At 51.3% G+C, this 12937-nt stretch overlaps 1 protein-coding gene across 8 annotated transcripts in view; it reads left to right on the top strand.

Moving 5' to 3' along the window:
• Positions 1-4489, top strand: part of DPP8 (dipeptidyl peptidase 8) — a 29632-nt gene extending 25143 nt beyond the window's left edge. For all 8 annotated transcript variants that reach the window (XM_075575335.1, XM_075575334.1, XM_075575336.1 and 5 more), the window contains one exon: positions 962-4489. In XM_075575335.1, the coding sequence (XP_075431450.1) occupies positions 962-1084 (123 nt within the window). In that variant the 3' untranslated portion in view covers positions 1085-4489. The remainder of the gene's footprint in view (positions 1-961) is intronic.
• The last annotated feature ends 8448 nt before the right edge of the window (positions 4490-12937 follow it).

Raw genomic sequence — 12937 nt, 5'->3', positions numbered from 1 at the left:
CCACCCCTCCCTCCCCCCCCCACACACACCACCCTCCTCCCCCCCACACACACCACCCTCCTCCCCCCCACACACACCACCCTCCTCCCCCCCACACACACCACCCTCCTCCCCCCCCCACACACACCACTCTCCTCCCCCCCACACACACCACCCTCCTCCCCCACACACACCACCCTCCTCCCCCCCACACACACCACCCTCCTCCCCCCCACACACACCACCCTTCTCCCCCCCACACACACCACCCTCCTCCCCCCCCCCCACACCACTCTCCTCCCCCCCCCCACACCACTCTCCTCCCCCTCCCCCCCCACACCACTCTCCTCCCCTCCCCCCCCACACCACTCTCCTCCCCCTCCCCCCCCACACCACTCTCCTCCCCCCCCCCACACCACTCTCCTCCCCCCCCACACACCACCCTCCTCCCCCCCACACACCACCCTCCTCCCCCCCACACACCACCCTCCTCCCCCCCACACACCACCCTCCTCCCCCCCACACACACCACCCTCCTCCCCCCCCCACACCACTCTCCTCCCCCCCCCACACACCACTCTCCTCCCCCCCACACACCACTCTCCTCCCCCCCCACACCACCCTCCTCCCCCTCCCCCCCCACACCACTCTCCTCCCCCCCCACACACCACTCTCCTCCCCCCCCACACACCACTCTCCTCCCCCCCCACACACCACTCTCCTCCCCCCCCACACACCACTCTCCTCCCCCCCCACACACCACCCTCCTCCCCCCCCACCACTCTCCTCCCCCCCCACACACCACCCTCCTCCCCCCCCCACACACACCCTCCCTCACATTTATGTATAATTTTGTCGTGTGTGTGCTCTTCCACGTGTTTGTGTATACAAAGAGGTACACATGTATTTATGAATAGTCTGTATACAGTGCATCCTGTCACGGTGCGTGCGCACATTTATATATACGTATATGTCCTTGCAGATCTATCCCCAGGAGCGGCACAGCATCCGGGTGCCCGAGTCCGGGGAACATTACGAACTCCACTTCCTGTATTACCTGCAGGAGAACCTGGGCTCACACATAGCCGTCACCAAAGCCTTGTGAGCGAGGGGCTCATGTCCGAGTGCTGGGGGGCGGGGGGTGCAGCGCCCCCTACTGCCGGCAGAGCAGGGACATACGTCACAGGCAGTGCCACGTCCCAGCAAACTCTCGGACCGGAGGGGAAGGGCCCGGGGAGGATCATGTTAACCCCTTGTGTAACAGAAACCTCCCTCCCACCCCCGCTCAGATTCTCCAGCCGTGGCGGGGTTAATCTGCTCGTATTTCAGTGCCAGATCAGATTATCAGGTCCCACCCTGTGAGATCCACGTGGCTGAAGCTGCAGCGGCTGTAACATCTTCACTGCCAAACAGGCCACGGGGCGTGTCCCTCTAGCAGCAAATGGGATTAAGGCTGGCGCTGGAGCTTTAAATCCGTGGTATTCGCTGCACGTGGTCAGCACGTCCCAAGTGGTCTTGGAACCGGTCACTTCTCTGTCCATCATGAAGACAAAGACACGTTTAATTTATATCAGGATTCAGAAGAAACTTATAACCACCACTACACTCGCATCACAACCGCGCCCGCTCGCCGTCACCGCCCGCTCGCCATCACAGCACAGACACACACACACCTTGCTTCAGACACGGACATATTAACCACTCGCACAGACACACACCTTCCTACACACAGACATACACATATAGATCATCACTGCAAGCAAAGACACACACTTCTTTTATACACACGCACCACCGTACACACAGACGTACTAACACACATCACCACAAGTACTGACTCCCGCCTCTTCCTACACACAGACATCCTAACTACTCCCTTACTACACACACCACCCCCTCAAAACAGACTCACACACACCACCCCCACAAAACAGACACACACACCACCCCCACAGAACATACACACCACCCCCACAAAACAGACACACACACCACCCCCACAAAACAGACACACACACCACCCCCACAAAACAGACACACACACCACCCCCACAAAACAGACACACACACCACCCCCACAAAACAGACACACACACCACCCCCACAAAACAGACACACACACACGCCCATTAAGCACATGCATACAAATTGCACACCTCCAGCCCGCTGGTTAGAAGTCACACTCACTCATTGAGCAGAAGATGTTTTAGATCAAGCTGATGAAACACATTTCCCTCTCCCCTTGCTGTGCACACTTTTGGGGTGCCTTCCCTCACTGTCTCCCTGCTCACCCCCTTCCCTACTCTGCTCACCCCTCCGTCCGGCTTTCTGAGCGGGGTGAGAGGACCCGTGCATGAGTTCTGTCCAGATGGGGGGAGGGATGCCCGGCTCTTCTGGCTGGAAAGGGGGTTACGTTTTGGACCTTGACCAGACCAGGCTTTTCTGGATTCAATACCAGCCCCACCTGTCTGATCTCGGACGCGTTTCATTACCTCCTTATACAATGGCATTATACCGTCCTCCCTGCCGGAGAAGGCGGTGCAGCACCGCGGGTCAGGATTCCACCCCATAGGTGGCTGCATGAGTATCTCTGTATTGTAAAGCACGTTATAAATGAAAGATGCCACTTACATTTTTTTTTTTTTTAAATATTAACACATTTGCAAATTCATCGGCTGTTCCCAATCCGAGGTCACCGCACTGACCCCTCCTCTGAAGGTCTGTGATGGGACAGGATGCGTTCGATTCATATAGCAGGGGGGAGCGTGCGGCCCTGATTCCCGTGCAGTGTTGCAGCTGCTGGTTCCCCTTTTTTGACCCCTGAAAATGCCCCACAGATGACGGCCGGAAGCTGGGGACTCGCTGAGCCTTTATTCTTGGGCCATCCCGATCTGGTGCTGAATTTTCCCATTCTATCCGCTTTTCAGACCTCATCGTTCTGTTCCCTCTAGAAGTTATTATAGAGCGAAATGTAAAAGAAACTGCGGCTTTCCGTGTTCTCACAGGAAGGAAAGCCAGCTTTCTTTTTGATCTTTCCGTGAGGCTGTCGTGTTTCGTGCAAGTCCTGCCTCCTGCTTCTCTAGGAGCAGCACAAACCGGGCCCTCTTCTGTAAAACGATGCACTCAATCGCAATGCACCCTCTCTTCCGTCATCACAAATCAAAAGTGGCTAACGTTCTAAACTGAGGGAGAAGGGCGAGTCCTGACTTGGGCGCAGTTGCAAAGTGCAAGTCGCAATTGCGGTTATACACCCCCACACAGCAAGTCAGTACGTTGCAGGCACTGACAGGGTTAAGCTGCCGCATTTTCCCAGGGGCAGAATAAATGAACACAGGTGAGAATGATGCTGGGATATTGTGACATCATCAATTGCTGACCTGTGACATCAAGTGCTGACTGCCTTTGGGACTATGACATCATTGTCTGCAGGATCTTGTATCTGCTGGTGGTGCCCTGGAGAAACGAGAAATCCTTACCAGAGCGCCCAGCACACCGTGGAATTGGGGACAGGAGGCTCCCCCACCGCTGCTATCCCCGGGAGTGCCCGTCCCACGTAGAACTCCACTGAATTAGTTACAGTGACATGTTAGTGCTAACAAACAGCTGTAATATAAGGGTAGACTTTACGGCTCTTATCTCTGCCTTAGCCTGCCCCTCCCTTACAGTTGGTGATTTGACATGCAGGGAGTATGCGTAGAAAATTGCCCGTTTCTCCGAGAGCCCCCTGTGCACTTTTCCGACTTTGAAAATGGTTTCAAAAATATAGAATTGGCAGAATTTGTTGTATCTACTCCACACGTTTCTGTTATTGGTTTGGTGTACCCCCTGCTCTCTCTCCCCCCCCCCCCGTGTACCCCCTGCTCCCCCCGATCTTCTCATTGTGCCGTACTCCAGCAGTTTAAAGTGACAGATGCCGGGCCTTCAGAACGTCTTTTTCCTGTGTCATTTCCTTAATTTCTTCCGTGTAGTTCTCTGTAACTGCGTGGGCTTTTAAAATGGCTGCTGTTCCTCTCCTATGAATGAATTTTCTGTACATACTACTTTTGTTTGAATTGGAACATTTCCCTGTGTTCTAAGTCTGTTTTTTTTTTTGTTTTTTTTTCATCTAAAACACAATCCTGGAAAGATTATTGTGTTATAAAACACACCCGTTACAGCCACGCTCGGGGAAATATTCACTGGCATCGAAGGTTTTTTTATTTTTATTTTTTGCTGAATAAAATAAGTGAAACGGAGCGGCCACTTTTGCTGCGAGAGGGGTTTCTAACGCGTTGAATTCTGCGTGGAAATGGCAGCCATCTTAATTTCCGGCAGAGAAAAATAGCGGGCCCTTTTGTTGCTCGAGGTCCCAGTAACGTGGCTTTGCATGTTGTGGGTAATTGCCTTTGTAAAGTGTCGCTGCACAGGGAAATAAAGGGTTAATAGCCGACCATTACAGAACTGCATCATGGTAAAATAAAAACAAGAATCTGCAGAAAAACAATAAATGATTGACAGGTGACACTCAAAATGTTTTTATTATTGGGATGGGGGGTGGGGGGCGTCAGCGGGTAATTGCAGGGACATGGCCCCGAGTGTGGTGTGCTGTACAATGATACAGAGTATATTTTTACACATCCAGCTTCACAGCGCATGACCCACCGCCCCGGGGCCAAATGTGCTGATTGTCTCCGGTGTTGCGTCTCGTTATAAGGAAGTTCAACGCCATATTTTGCGTCTCCACAGCTGCTGAGGACCTGCCCGTGGGGATCGGCAGCTGTCATTGCTGCAGGACTCCAGTAATAATGCCACTGGGGGGTTCGTGAAGGGATTGCGGTGCGAATCATACTTGGTATTGATCTATGGCAGGGGTGGCCAACTCCAGTCCTCAAGGGCCACCAACAGGTCAGGTTTTCGGTTTATCCCTGCTTCAGCACAGCTGGCTCGATCAAAGACTGAGTCACCTGTGCTAAAGCTGGAACTGATTGAGCCACCTGCGGTGAAGCAGGGATATCCTGAAAGCCTGACCTGTTGGTGGCCCTTGAGGACTGGAGTTGCCTACTCCTGCTCTGGGATCGTGCACACAGACTGCGTGAGCAGCGCAGGGAGAAGCCGAAAGCTCGGGGGGAGTGAATACATGGCGTAGATATTTCGGATATGTTCTAATTTGGTGGGGTGTCTCAGTTTGCAGGGGGTTGTAAGAGAGCCTGAGTTTAATTCCTCTGTAGTTCTACATCACAAGGTCCTGGCAAATAAACAACCCCCGATTTGTCAAACAAAAAAATTTTGTCCTGTCGCAGTCAGTGTTTTTGCTTTTTTTGGGGGGGTGGGGGTGACTCCAGCTGAAATCATCCCAAACCCCCAAATGTATCCCCCATTGCAGCCTCGCCTCCATCCAAAGGGGTCAATGTGTGAAAAGCACCGTGTTACTGTCTCATGCGTTCGTCTTGTACCAAGGTCGCCGTAAACATATTACAAATCCCCCCTGGTTATTTGGGGGTGGGAGCACGCTTGCATGAAACCCGAAGCATCGGGAGGGGGGGGGGGGCGGAGAGGACACGCTGAACTCGTTCTGTTTCCCGATATTACACATCCACCTCTGGGTTCATTGACTCCTTATCTCTGTGTTGAGGTTTTGGTATGTGGGGCACACGGATAATGTGTTCATCACAAGGTCCCAAAGGCAGGCACGACAAGTAGAGGTCATCGGTGATTAACACAAGGTCACTGGTGTTGGTTCAAAGTCGGTCCTAGTTTAGTATGTTTATACAGGTCAGCAAGGTTATTTTTTTAAGCTCCTGTACTGGAACCTTTAACTCATTCACTTCCAGAGGACTTGTTGCTTCACATGTTGAATGGTTTCAGTATGTACTGTAGGGTCAGTCCCACCTAAGGCTTGTAATATAGTGTGTGCGTCCGTGCCTGTGCGAACGCGCATGCACGTGACGTACACTTTTTGTGGGTATACAGTCCGTGCAGCCGGGAGCCACAAGCTGGGAAGTGTGTATGTGTGTGTGTGTGTATAGATTGTGTAGATTGTGTGGGTGAATAATTTATTAAATAAGATTTTTAAAAGGAAAAAAAAAATACAATTATTTTTATCAGACAGACAGACATTACAGGGCCAGTAGCGGCGCAAAATCATTCATTTCACTGACTTCTCCCTCGTCGGTCGGCTCCACGCTCACTGCCGTGCGCGTGCGCAGCCCTAGTATAGAACGGCTGACTAACCACAGCCAATTATAAGTGTCGCACGCGCGCACTATATAACAGCCCTAAGGCTGAGTCCATGCTGCCGCAGACCACACGGCACGAACATATGCCTTAAGGCATTGGGCGCGCGACAGCAGGAGGGGGCGCGTGTTGTGCGAGGAATCGGTTGAAACTGATTCCTCGGCGCGACGGCAGCTCACGTGAGTGATTCGCCCAATGAGTGCGAACCAGCTCCGTGACGTCACTTACGCCCCTAGACACGCCTCCCGGCGGCGTGTCTAGCATGTCCAAGAAACGCACCTGCTTCATGCAGGTGACGTCACGGACGAGCACGCCTCCGCGCGGGCGAAGGCAGCATGGCCCGGGCATAACACCAAGGTGACCTCAGGGCAGTAAGGAAGTAGTTCAAGCTGCCGGTTCTCCCCCCCTACCCCTCCTCCCCCCCACCCCCCCACACTTTTAGTATGCGCATCAATACAATCCACACAATGATAAGCAATTAGCTAAGTTGCCAATCGATCCGTTCTCCTGTGATCGATCAGAGAAGATTCGGCTCAGGGTTCCATAAATGGCTGCCAGTGCAGCAGAAGAGGACCAAAGATGCAAAGTTCTGTGGGGAAGATCATGTGACCAGGAAGTCACTCGATGCAATTGGTGCACTGCTAGAGAGAGGGTTCACTAAATGGCTGCAGAGGAGTATTGACTCAGTATCTGTGATTTGTAAATTGTTGCTATAGAAACAAAAAAAGTTTGTTACATTATAATACATTAAACATGTAATTCAGAGTTTAAAAAAAAAATGCTACAAGTATTTTCTCTTAGTACAGAACTGATTTATTTAAAAAAAGACATGTGGGATATTGCTTGGTCTTGCGCTTTAATAGGTTATATTGAGCAGACAGACATGTTTGCAAATATTAAAACAAGCACAAGTATTCGTTGTTAATTCTAAAACGTTTAACATTTCCTTGGCACACGAGCTCGGGATGGTAAAATGCGTTGGTCGGACAGATGAATATAATGAACTGATATGTGTGAGTTCGCCACCCTGATATTTCCCACAGTATAGGAATGAGGGGGAAACGGTTACTTTACAGGCCCTGCAATGCTTGGGTTACAAATAAAAACGTGGTATTGTATGTATGTGAATAACAAATAGCAGTGGTACTCTGGATCCCCTGGTACTCTGGATCCCCTGGTACTCTGGATCCCCTGGTACAGGGGCGGGCAACTCCAGTCCTCGAGGGCCACCAACAGGTCAGGTTTTCAGGATATCTGTGCTTCAACACAGGTGGCTCAATCGGTTCCAGCTTCAGCACAGGTGGCTCAATCAGCCCCAGCTTCAGCACAGGTGGCTCAATCAGTGGCTCAGGCTGAGCCACTGATTGAGCCACCTGTGCTGAAGCTGGGATATCCTGAAAACCTGACCCGTTGGTGGCCCTGGAGGACTGAAGTTCCCCACCCCCGCCCTAGTACCATCAGACTTCAATCACTAGGTCCTAACCGTGTTGGCCCCTTACCTAAAAGGATTAGGCTCTCCTAAAATTGGTCACAGTACAACTGCTTTTTATTCTGCGCATTGAGCAGGAAGACTTCCACCTAAAGTGCTCTGTGCAGCGGTGAATGTACAGTTAAGAAAGCAGTGGCACTGTGCACATTCTTTCCAGCACATGGGGGGAGGCGCGTGTTCCCAGGAGACAGCTGTGCTCCCTCCTGTGTACTTGTTGGGGCCTTTTCAAGATTTGTTTGTCATCTTGTCTCGGAGTCGGTGTTGCTGTGGTGATGGGCACTGGCACGCAGGAGTCTGACGAGACCATACTGCTAATCAGGACAGCTGCTGGGCCGGCTACCAGGGCGGCTTAGCAGATGGGAACCTCTAGGACTGCAGGGCCCGGGCAGGAATGTTACGGTCGGCATCTTATTAAAGCGCTCCCCAAAATGGCTATTTAAAAAAAGAAAACCCAGAAGACGCATAAATAAAGGCCTCGGCTGTGTATCACTGGCTGTGTATACAGCGCTGTACTGTATATTAATCCCTGCTCCAGTTACTGCACAATAGGGGGGCGGTCTGATTCCTGCAGGTAACCTCCGGACAGGCCAGTCTCACTCATTGGAGGGCGGTCTTGATTATTTGGAAGGCAGTCTCATTCATTGGAGTGCAATCTCACTCAGTGAGGGCAGTCTCACGCATTAGAGGGCGGTCTCACTCATTAGAGGGCAGTCTCGCTTATTAGAGGGCGGTCTCACTTAGAGGGCGGTCTCGCTTATTAGAGGGCAGTCCCACTTAGAGGGCGGTCTCGCTTATTAGAGGGCTGTCTCACTTATTAGAGGGCAGTCACTTATTAGAGGGCTGTCTCACTTAGAGGGCGGTCTCTCTTATAAGAGAGCGGTCTCACTTAGAGGGCGGTCTCGCTTATTAGAGGGCGGTCTCACTTAGAGGGCGGTCTCGCTTATTAGAGGGCTGTCTCACTTAGAGGGCAGTCTCTCTTATAATTGAGCGGTCTCGCTTATTAGAGGGCGGTCTCACTTAGAGGGCGGTCTCGCTTATTAGAGGGCTGTCTCACTTAGAGGGCAGTCTCTCTTATAAGAGAGCGGTCTCGCTTATTAGAGGGCTGTCTCACTTAGAGGGCAGTCTCTCTTATAAGAGAGCGGTCTCGCTTATTAGAGGGCAGTCTCACAGAGGGCGGTCTCGCTTATTAGAGGGCTGTCTCACTTATAGGGCAGTCTCTCTTATAAGAGAGCGGTCTTGCTTATTAGAGGGCAGTCTCACTTAGAGGGCGGTCTCACTTATTAGAGGGCGGTCTCGCTTATTAGAGGGCGGTCTCACTTATTAGAGGGCGGTCTCGCTTATTAGAGGGCGGTCTCACTTATTAGAGGGCGGTCTCGCTTATTAGAGAGCGGTCTCACTTATTAGAGGGCAGTCTCACTTAGAGGGCGGTCTCACTTAGAGGGCGGTCTCGCTTATTAGAGAGCGGTCTCACTTATTAGAGGGCAGTCTCACTTAGAGTGCGGTCTCACTTAGAGGGCGGTCTCGCTTATTAGAGGGCGGTCTCACTTAGAGGGCGGTCTCGCTTATTAGAGGGCGGTCTCGCTTATTAGAGGGCAGTCTCACTTAGAGGGCGGTCTCGCTTATTAGTGGGCGGTCTCACTTATTAGAGGGCGGTCTCACTCAGTCGGAGATCAGAGAAGTCTCACTTTTTGTAACAAGCTTTTTCATTAACATGTCTTGATTTTTTGCGCTTAATGAGTCAGATTACAGCTTCCCGTGTCCTAATAACCACACGCTTCCCATGTTCTAATAACCACACGCTTCCCATGTTCTAATAACCACACGCTTCCCATGTTCTAATAACCACACGCTTCCCATGTTCTAATAACCACACGCTGCCCATGTTCTTCCCGTGTCCTAATAACCACACGCTTCCCATGTTCTTCCCGTGTCCTAATAACCACGTGCTTCCCGTGTCCTAATAACCAGACGCTTCCCGTGTCCTAATAACCACACGCTTCCCGTGTCCTAATAACCACGCTCTTCCCGTGTCCTAATAACCACACGCTTCCCGTGTCCTAATAACCACACACTTCCCGTGTCCTAATAACCACGCGCTTCCCGTGTCCTAATAACCACGCTCTTCCCGTGTCCTAATAACCACGCGCTTCCCGTGTCCTAATAACCATGCTCTTCTCGTGTCCTAATAACCACGCGCTTCCCATGTTCTAATAACCACACTCTTCCCGTGTCCTAATAACCACACGCTTCCCGTGTCCTAATAACCACACGCTTCCCATGTTCTAATAACCACACGCTTCCCGTGTCCTAATAACCACACGCTTCCCATGTTCTAATAACCACGTGCTTCCCGTGTTCTAATAACCACACACTTCCCGTGTCCTAATAACCACGCGCTTCCCGTGTCCTAATAACCACGCGCTTCCCGTGTCCTAATAACCACGTGCTTCCCGTGTCCTAATAACCACGCTCTTCCCGTGTCCTAATAACCACGCGCTTCCCGTGTCCTAATAACCATGCTCTTCTCGTGTCCTAATAACCACGCGCTTCCCATGTTCTAATAACCACACTCTTCCCGTGTCCTAATAACCACACGCTTCCCGTGTCCTAATAACCACACGCTTCCCATGTTCTAATAACCACACGCTTCCCGTGTCCTAATAACCACGCGCTTCCCGTGTTCTAATAACCACACGCTTCCCGTGTTCTAATAACCACACGCTTCCCGTGTTCTAATAACCACACGCTTCCCGTGTCCTAATAACCACACGCTTCCTGTGTCCTAATAGCCACACGCTTCCCGTGTTCTAATAACCACACGCTTCCCATGTTCTAATAACCACACGCTTCCCGTGTTCTAATAACCACACGCTTCCCGTGTTCTAATAACCACACGCTTCCCGTGTCCTAATAACCACACGCTTCCTGTGTCCTAATAGCCACACGCTTCCCGTGTTCTAATAACCACACGCTTCCCATGTTCTAATAACCACACGCTTCCCGTGTCCTAATAACCACACGCTTCCTGTGTCCTAATAGCCACACGCTTCCCGTGTTCTAATAACCACACGCTTCCCATGTTCTAATAACCACGTGCTTCCCGTGTTCTAATAACCACGCGCTTCCCGTGTTCTAATAACCACACGCTTCCCGTGTTCTAATAACCACACGCTTCCCGTGTTCTAATAACCACGCGCTTCCCGTGTCCTAATAACCACGTGCTTCCCGTGTCCTAATAACCACGCGCTTCCCATGTTCTAATAACCACGCGCTTCCCATGTTCTAATAACCACGCGCTTCCCGTGTTCTAATAACCACATGCTTCCCGTGTCCTAATAACCACGCTCTTCCCGTGTCCTAATAACCACACGCTTCCCGTGTTCTAATAACCACACGCTTCCCATGTTCTAATAACCACACTCTTCCCGTGTCCTAATAACCACACACTTCCCATGTTCTAATAACCACGCGCTTCCCGTGTTCTAATAACCACGCGCTTCCCGTGTTCTAATAACCACACACTTCTCGTGTTCTAATAACCACACGCTTCCCGTGTCCTAATAACCACGCGCTTCCCGTGTCCTAATAACCACGTGCTTCCCGTGTCCTAATAACCACGCTCTTCCCGTGTCCTAATAACCACGCGCTTCCCGTGTCCTAATAACCACACGCTTCCCGTGTCCTAATAACCACACGCTTCCCGTGTCCTAATAACCACACGCTTCCCGTGTTCTAATAACCACACGCTTCCCGTGTCCTAATAACCACGCGCTTCCCGTGTCCTAATAACCACGCGCTTCCCGTGTCCTAATAACCACGTGCTTCCCGTGTCCTAATAACCATGCTCTTCTCGTGTCCTAATAACCACGCGCTTCCCATGTTCTAATAACCACACTCTTCCCGTGTCCTAATAACCACACGCTTCCCATGTTCTAATAACCACACGCTTCCCGTGTTCTAATAACCACACGCTTCCCATGTTCTAATAACCACGCGCTTCCCGTGTTCTAATAACCACACGCTTCCCGTGTTCTAATAACCACACGCTTCCCGTGTTCTAATAACCACGCGCTTCCCGTGTCCTAATAACCACGCGCTTCCCGTGTTCTAATAACCACACGCTTCCCGTGTCCTAATAACCACGCGCTTCCCGTGTCCTAATAACCACGTGCTTCCCGTGTCCTAATAACCACGCGCTTCCCATGTTCTAATAACCACACGCTTCCCGTGTTCTAATAACCACGCGCTTCCCGTGTTCTAATAACCACATGCTTCCCGTGTCCTAATAACCACGCTCTTCCCGTGTCCTAATAACCACACGCTTCCCGTGTTCTAATAACCACACGCTTCCCATGTTCTAATAACCACACTCTTCCCGTGTCCTAATAACCACACACTTCCCATGTTCTAATAACCACACGCTTCCCGTGTTCTAATAACCACACACTTCCCGTGTTCTAATAACCACACGCTTCCCATGTCCTAATAACCACGCGCTTCCCATGTTCTAATAACCACACGCTTCCCGTGTTCTAATAACCACGCGCTTCCCGTGTTCTAATAACCACATGCTTCCCGTGTCCTAATAACCACGCTCTTCCCGTGTCCTAATAACCACGCTCTTCCCGTGTCCTAATAACCACACGCTTCCCGTGTCCTAATAACCACATGCTTCCCGTGTCCTAATAACCACGCTCTTCCCGTGTCCTAATAACCACACGCTTCCCGTGTTCTAATAACCACACGCTTCCCATGTTCTAATAACCACACGCTTCCAGTGTTCTAATAACCACGCGCTTCCCATGTTCTAATAACCACACGCTTCCCGTGTTCTAATAACCACGTGCTTCCCGTGTCCTAATAACCACGTGCTTCCCGTGTACTAATAACCACGCGCTTCCCGTGTCCTAATAACCACGTGCTTCCCGTGTCCTAATAACCACGTGCTTCCCGTGTTCTAATAACCACACGCTTCCCGTGTCCTAATAACCATGTGCTTCCCGTGTCCTAATAACCACGTGCTTCCCGTGTCCTAATAACCACGTGCTTCCCGTGTACTAATAACCACGCGCTTCCTGTGTCCTAATAACCACGCGCTTCCCGTGTTCTAATAACCACGTGCTTCCCGTGTCCTAATAACCACGTGCTTCCCGTGTCCTAATAACCACGTGCTTCCCGTGTTCTAATAACCCCACGCTTCCCTACACTTGTGCACTGGAGTTTCCTGAAGCGACTCTGTGGCCCCTGTTTTTTCCG

This window comes from Ascaphus truei, chromosome 18, assembly GCF_040206685.1.
Source record: "Ascaphus truei isolate aAscTru1 chromosome 18, aAscTru1.hap1, whole genome shotgun sequence".
In the NCBI taxonomy this organism is placed as follows: domain Eukaryota; kingdom Metazoa; phylum Chordata; class Amphibia; order Anura; family Ascaphidae; genus Ascaphus; species Ascaphus truei.
This window is presented reverse-complemented; position numbering and strand designations above follow the sequence as displayed.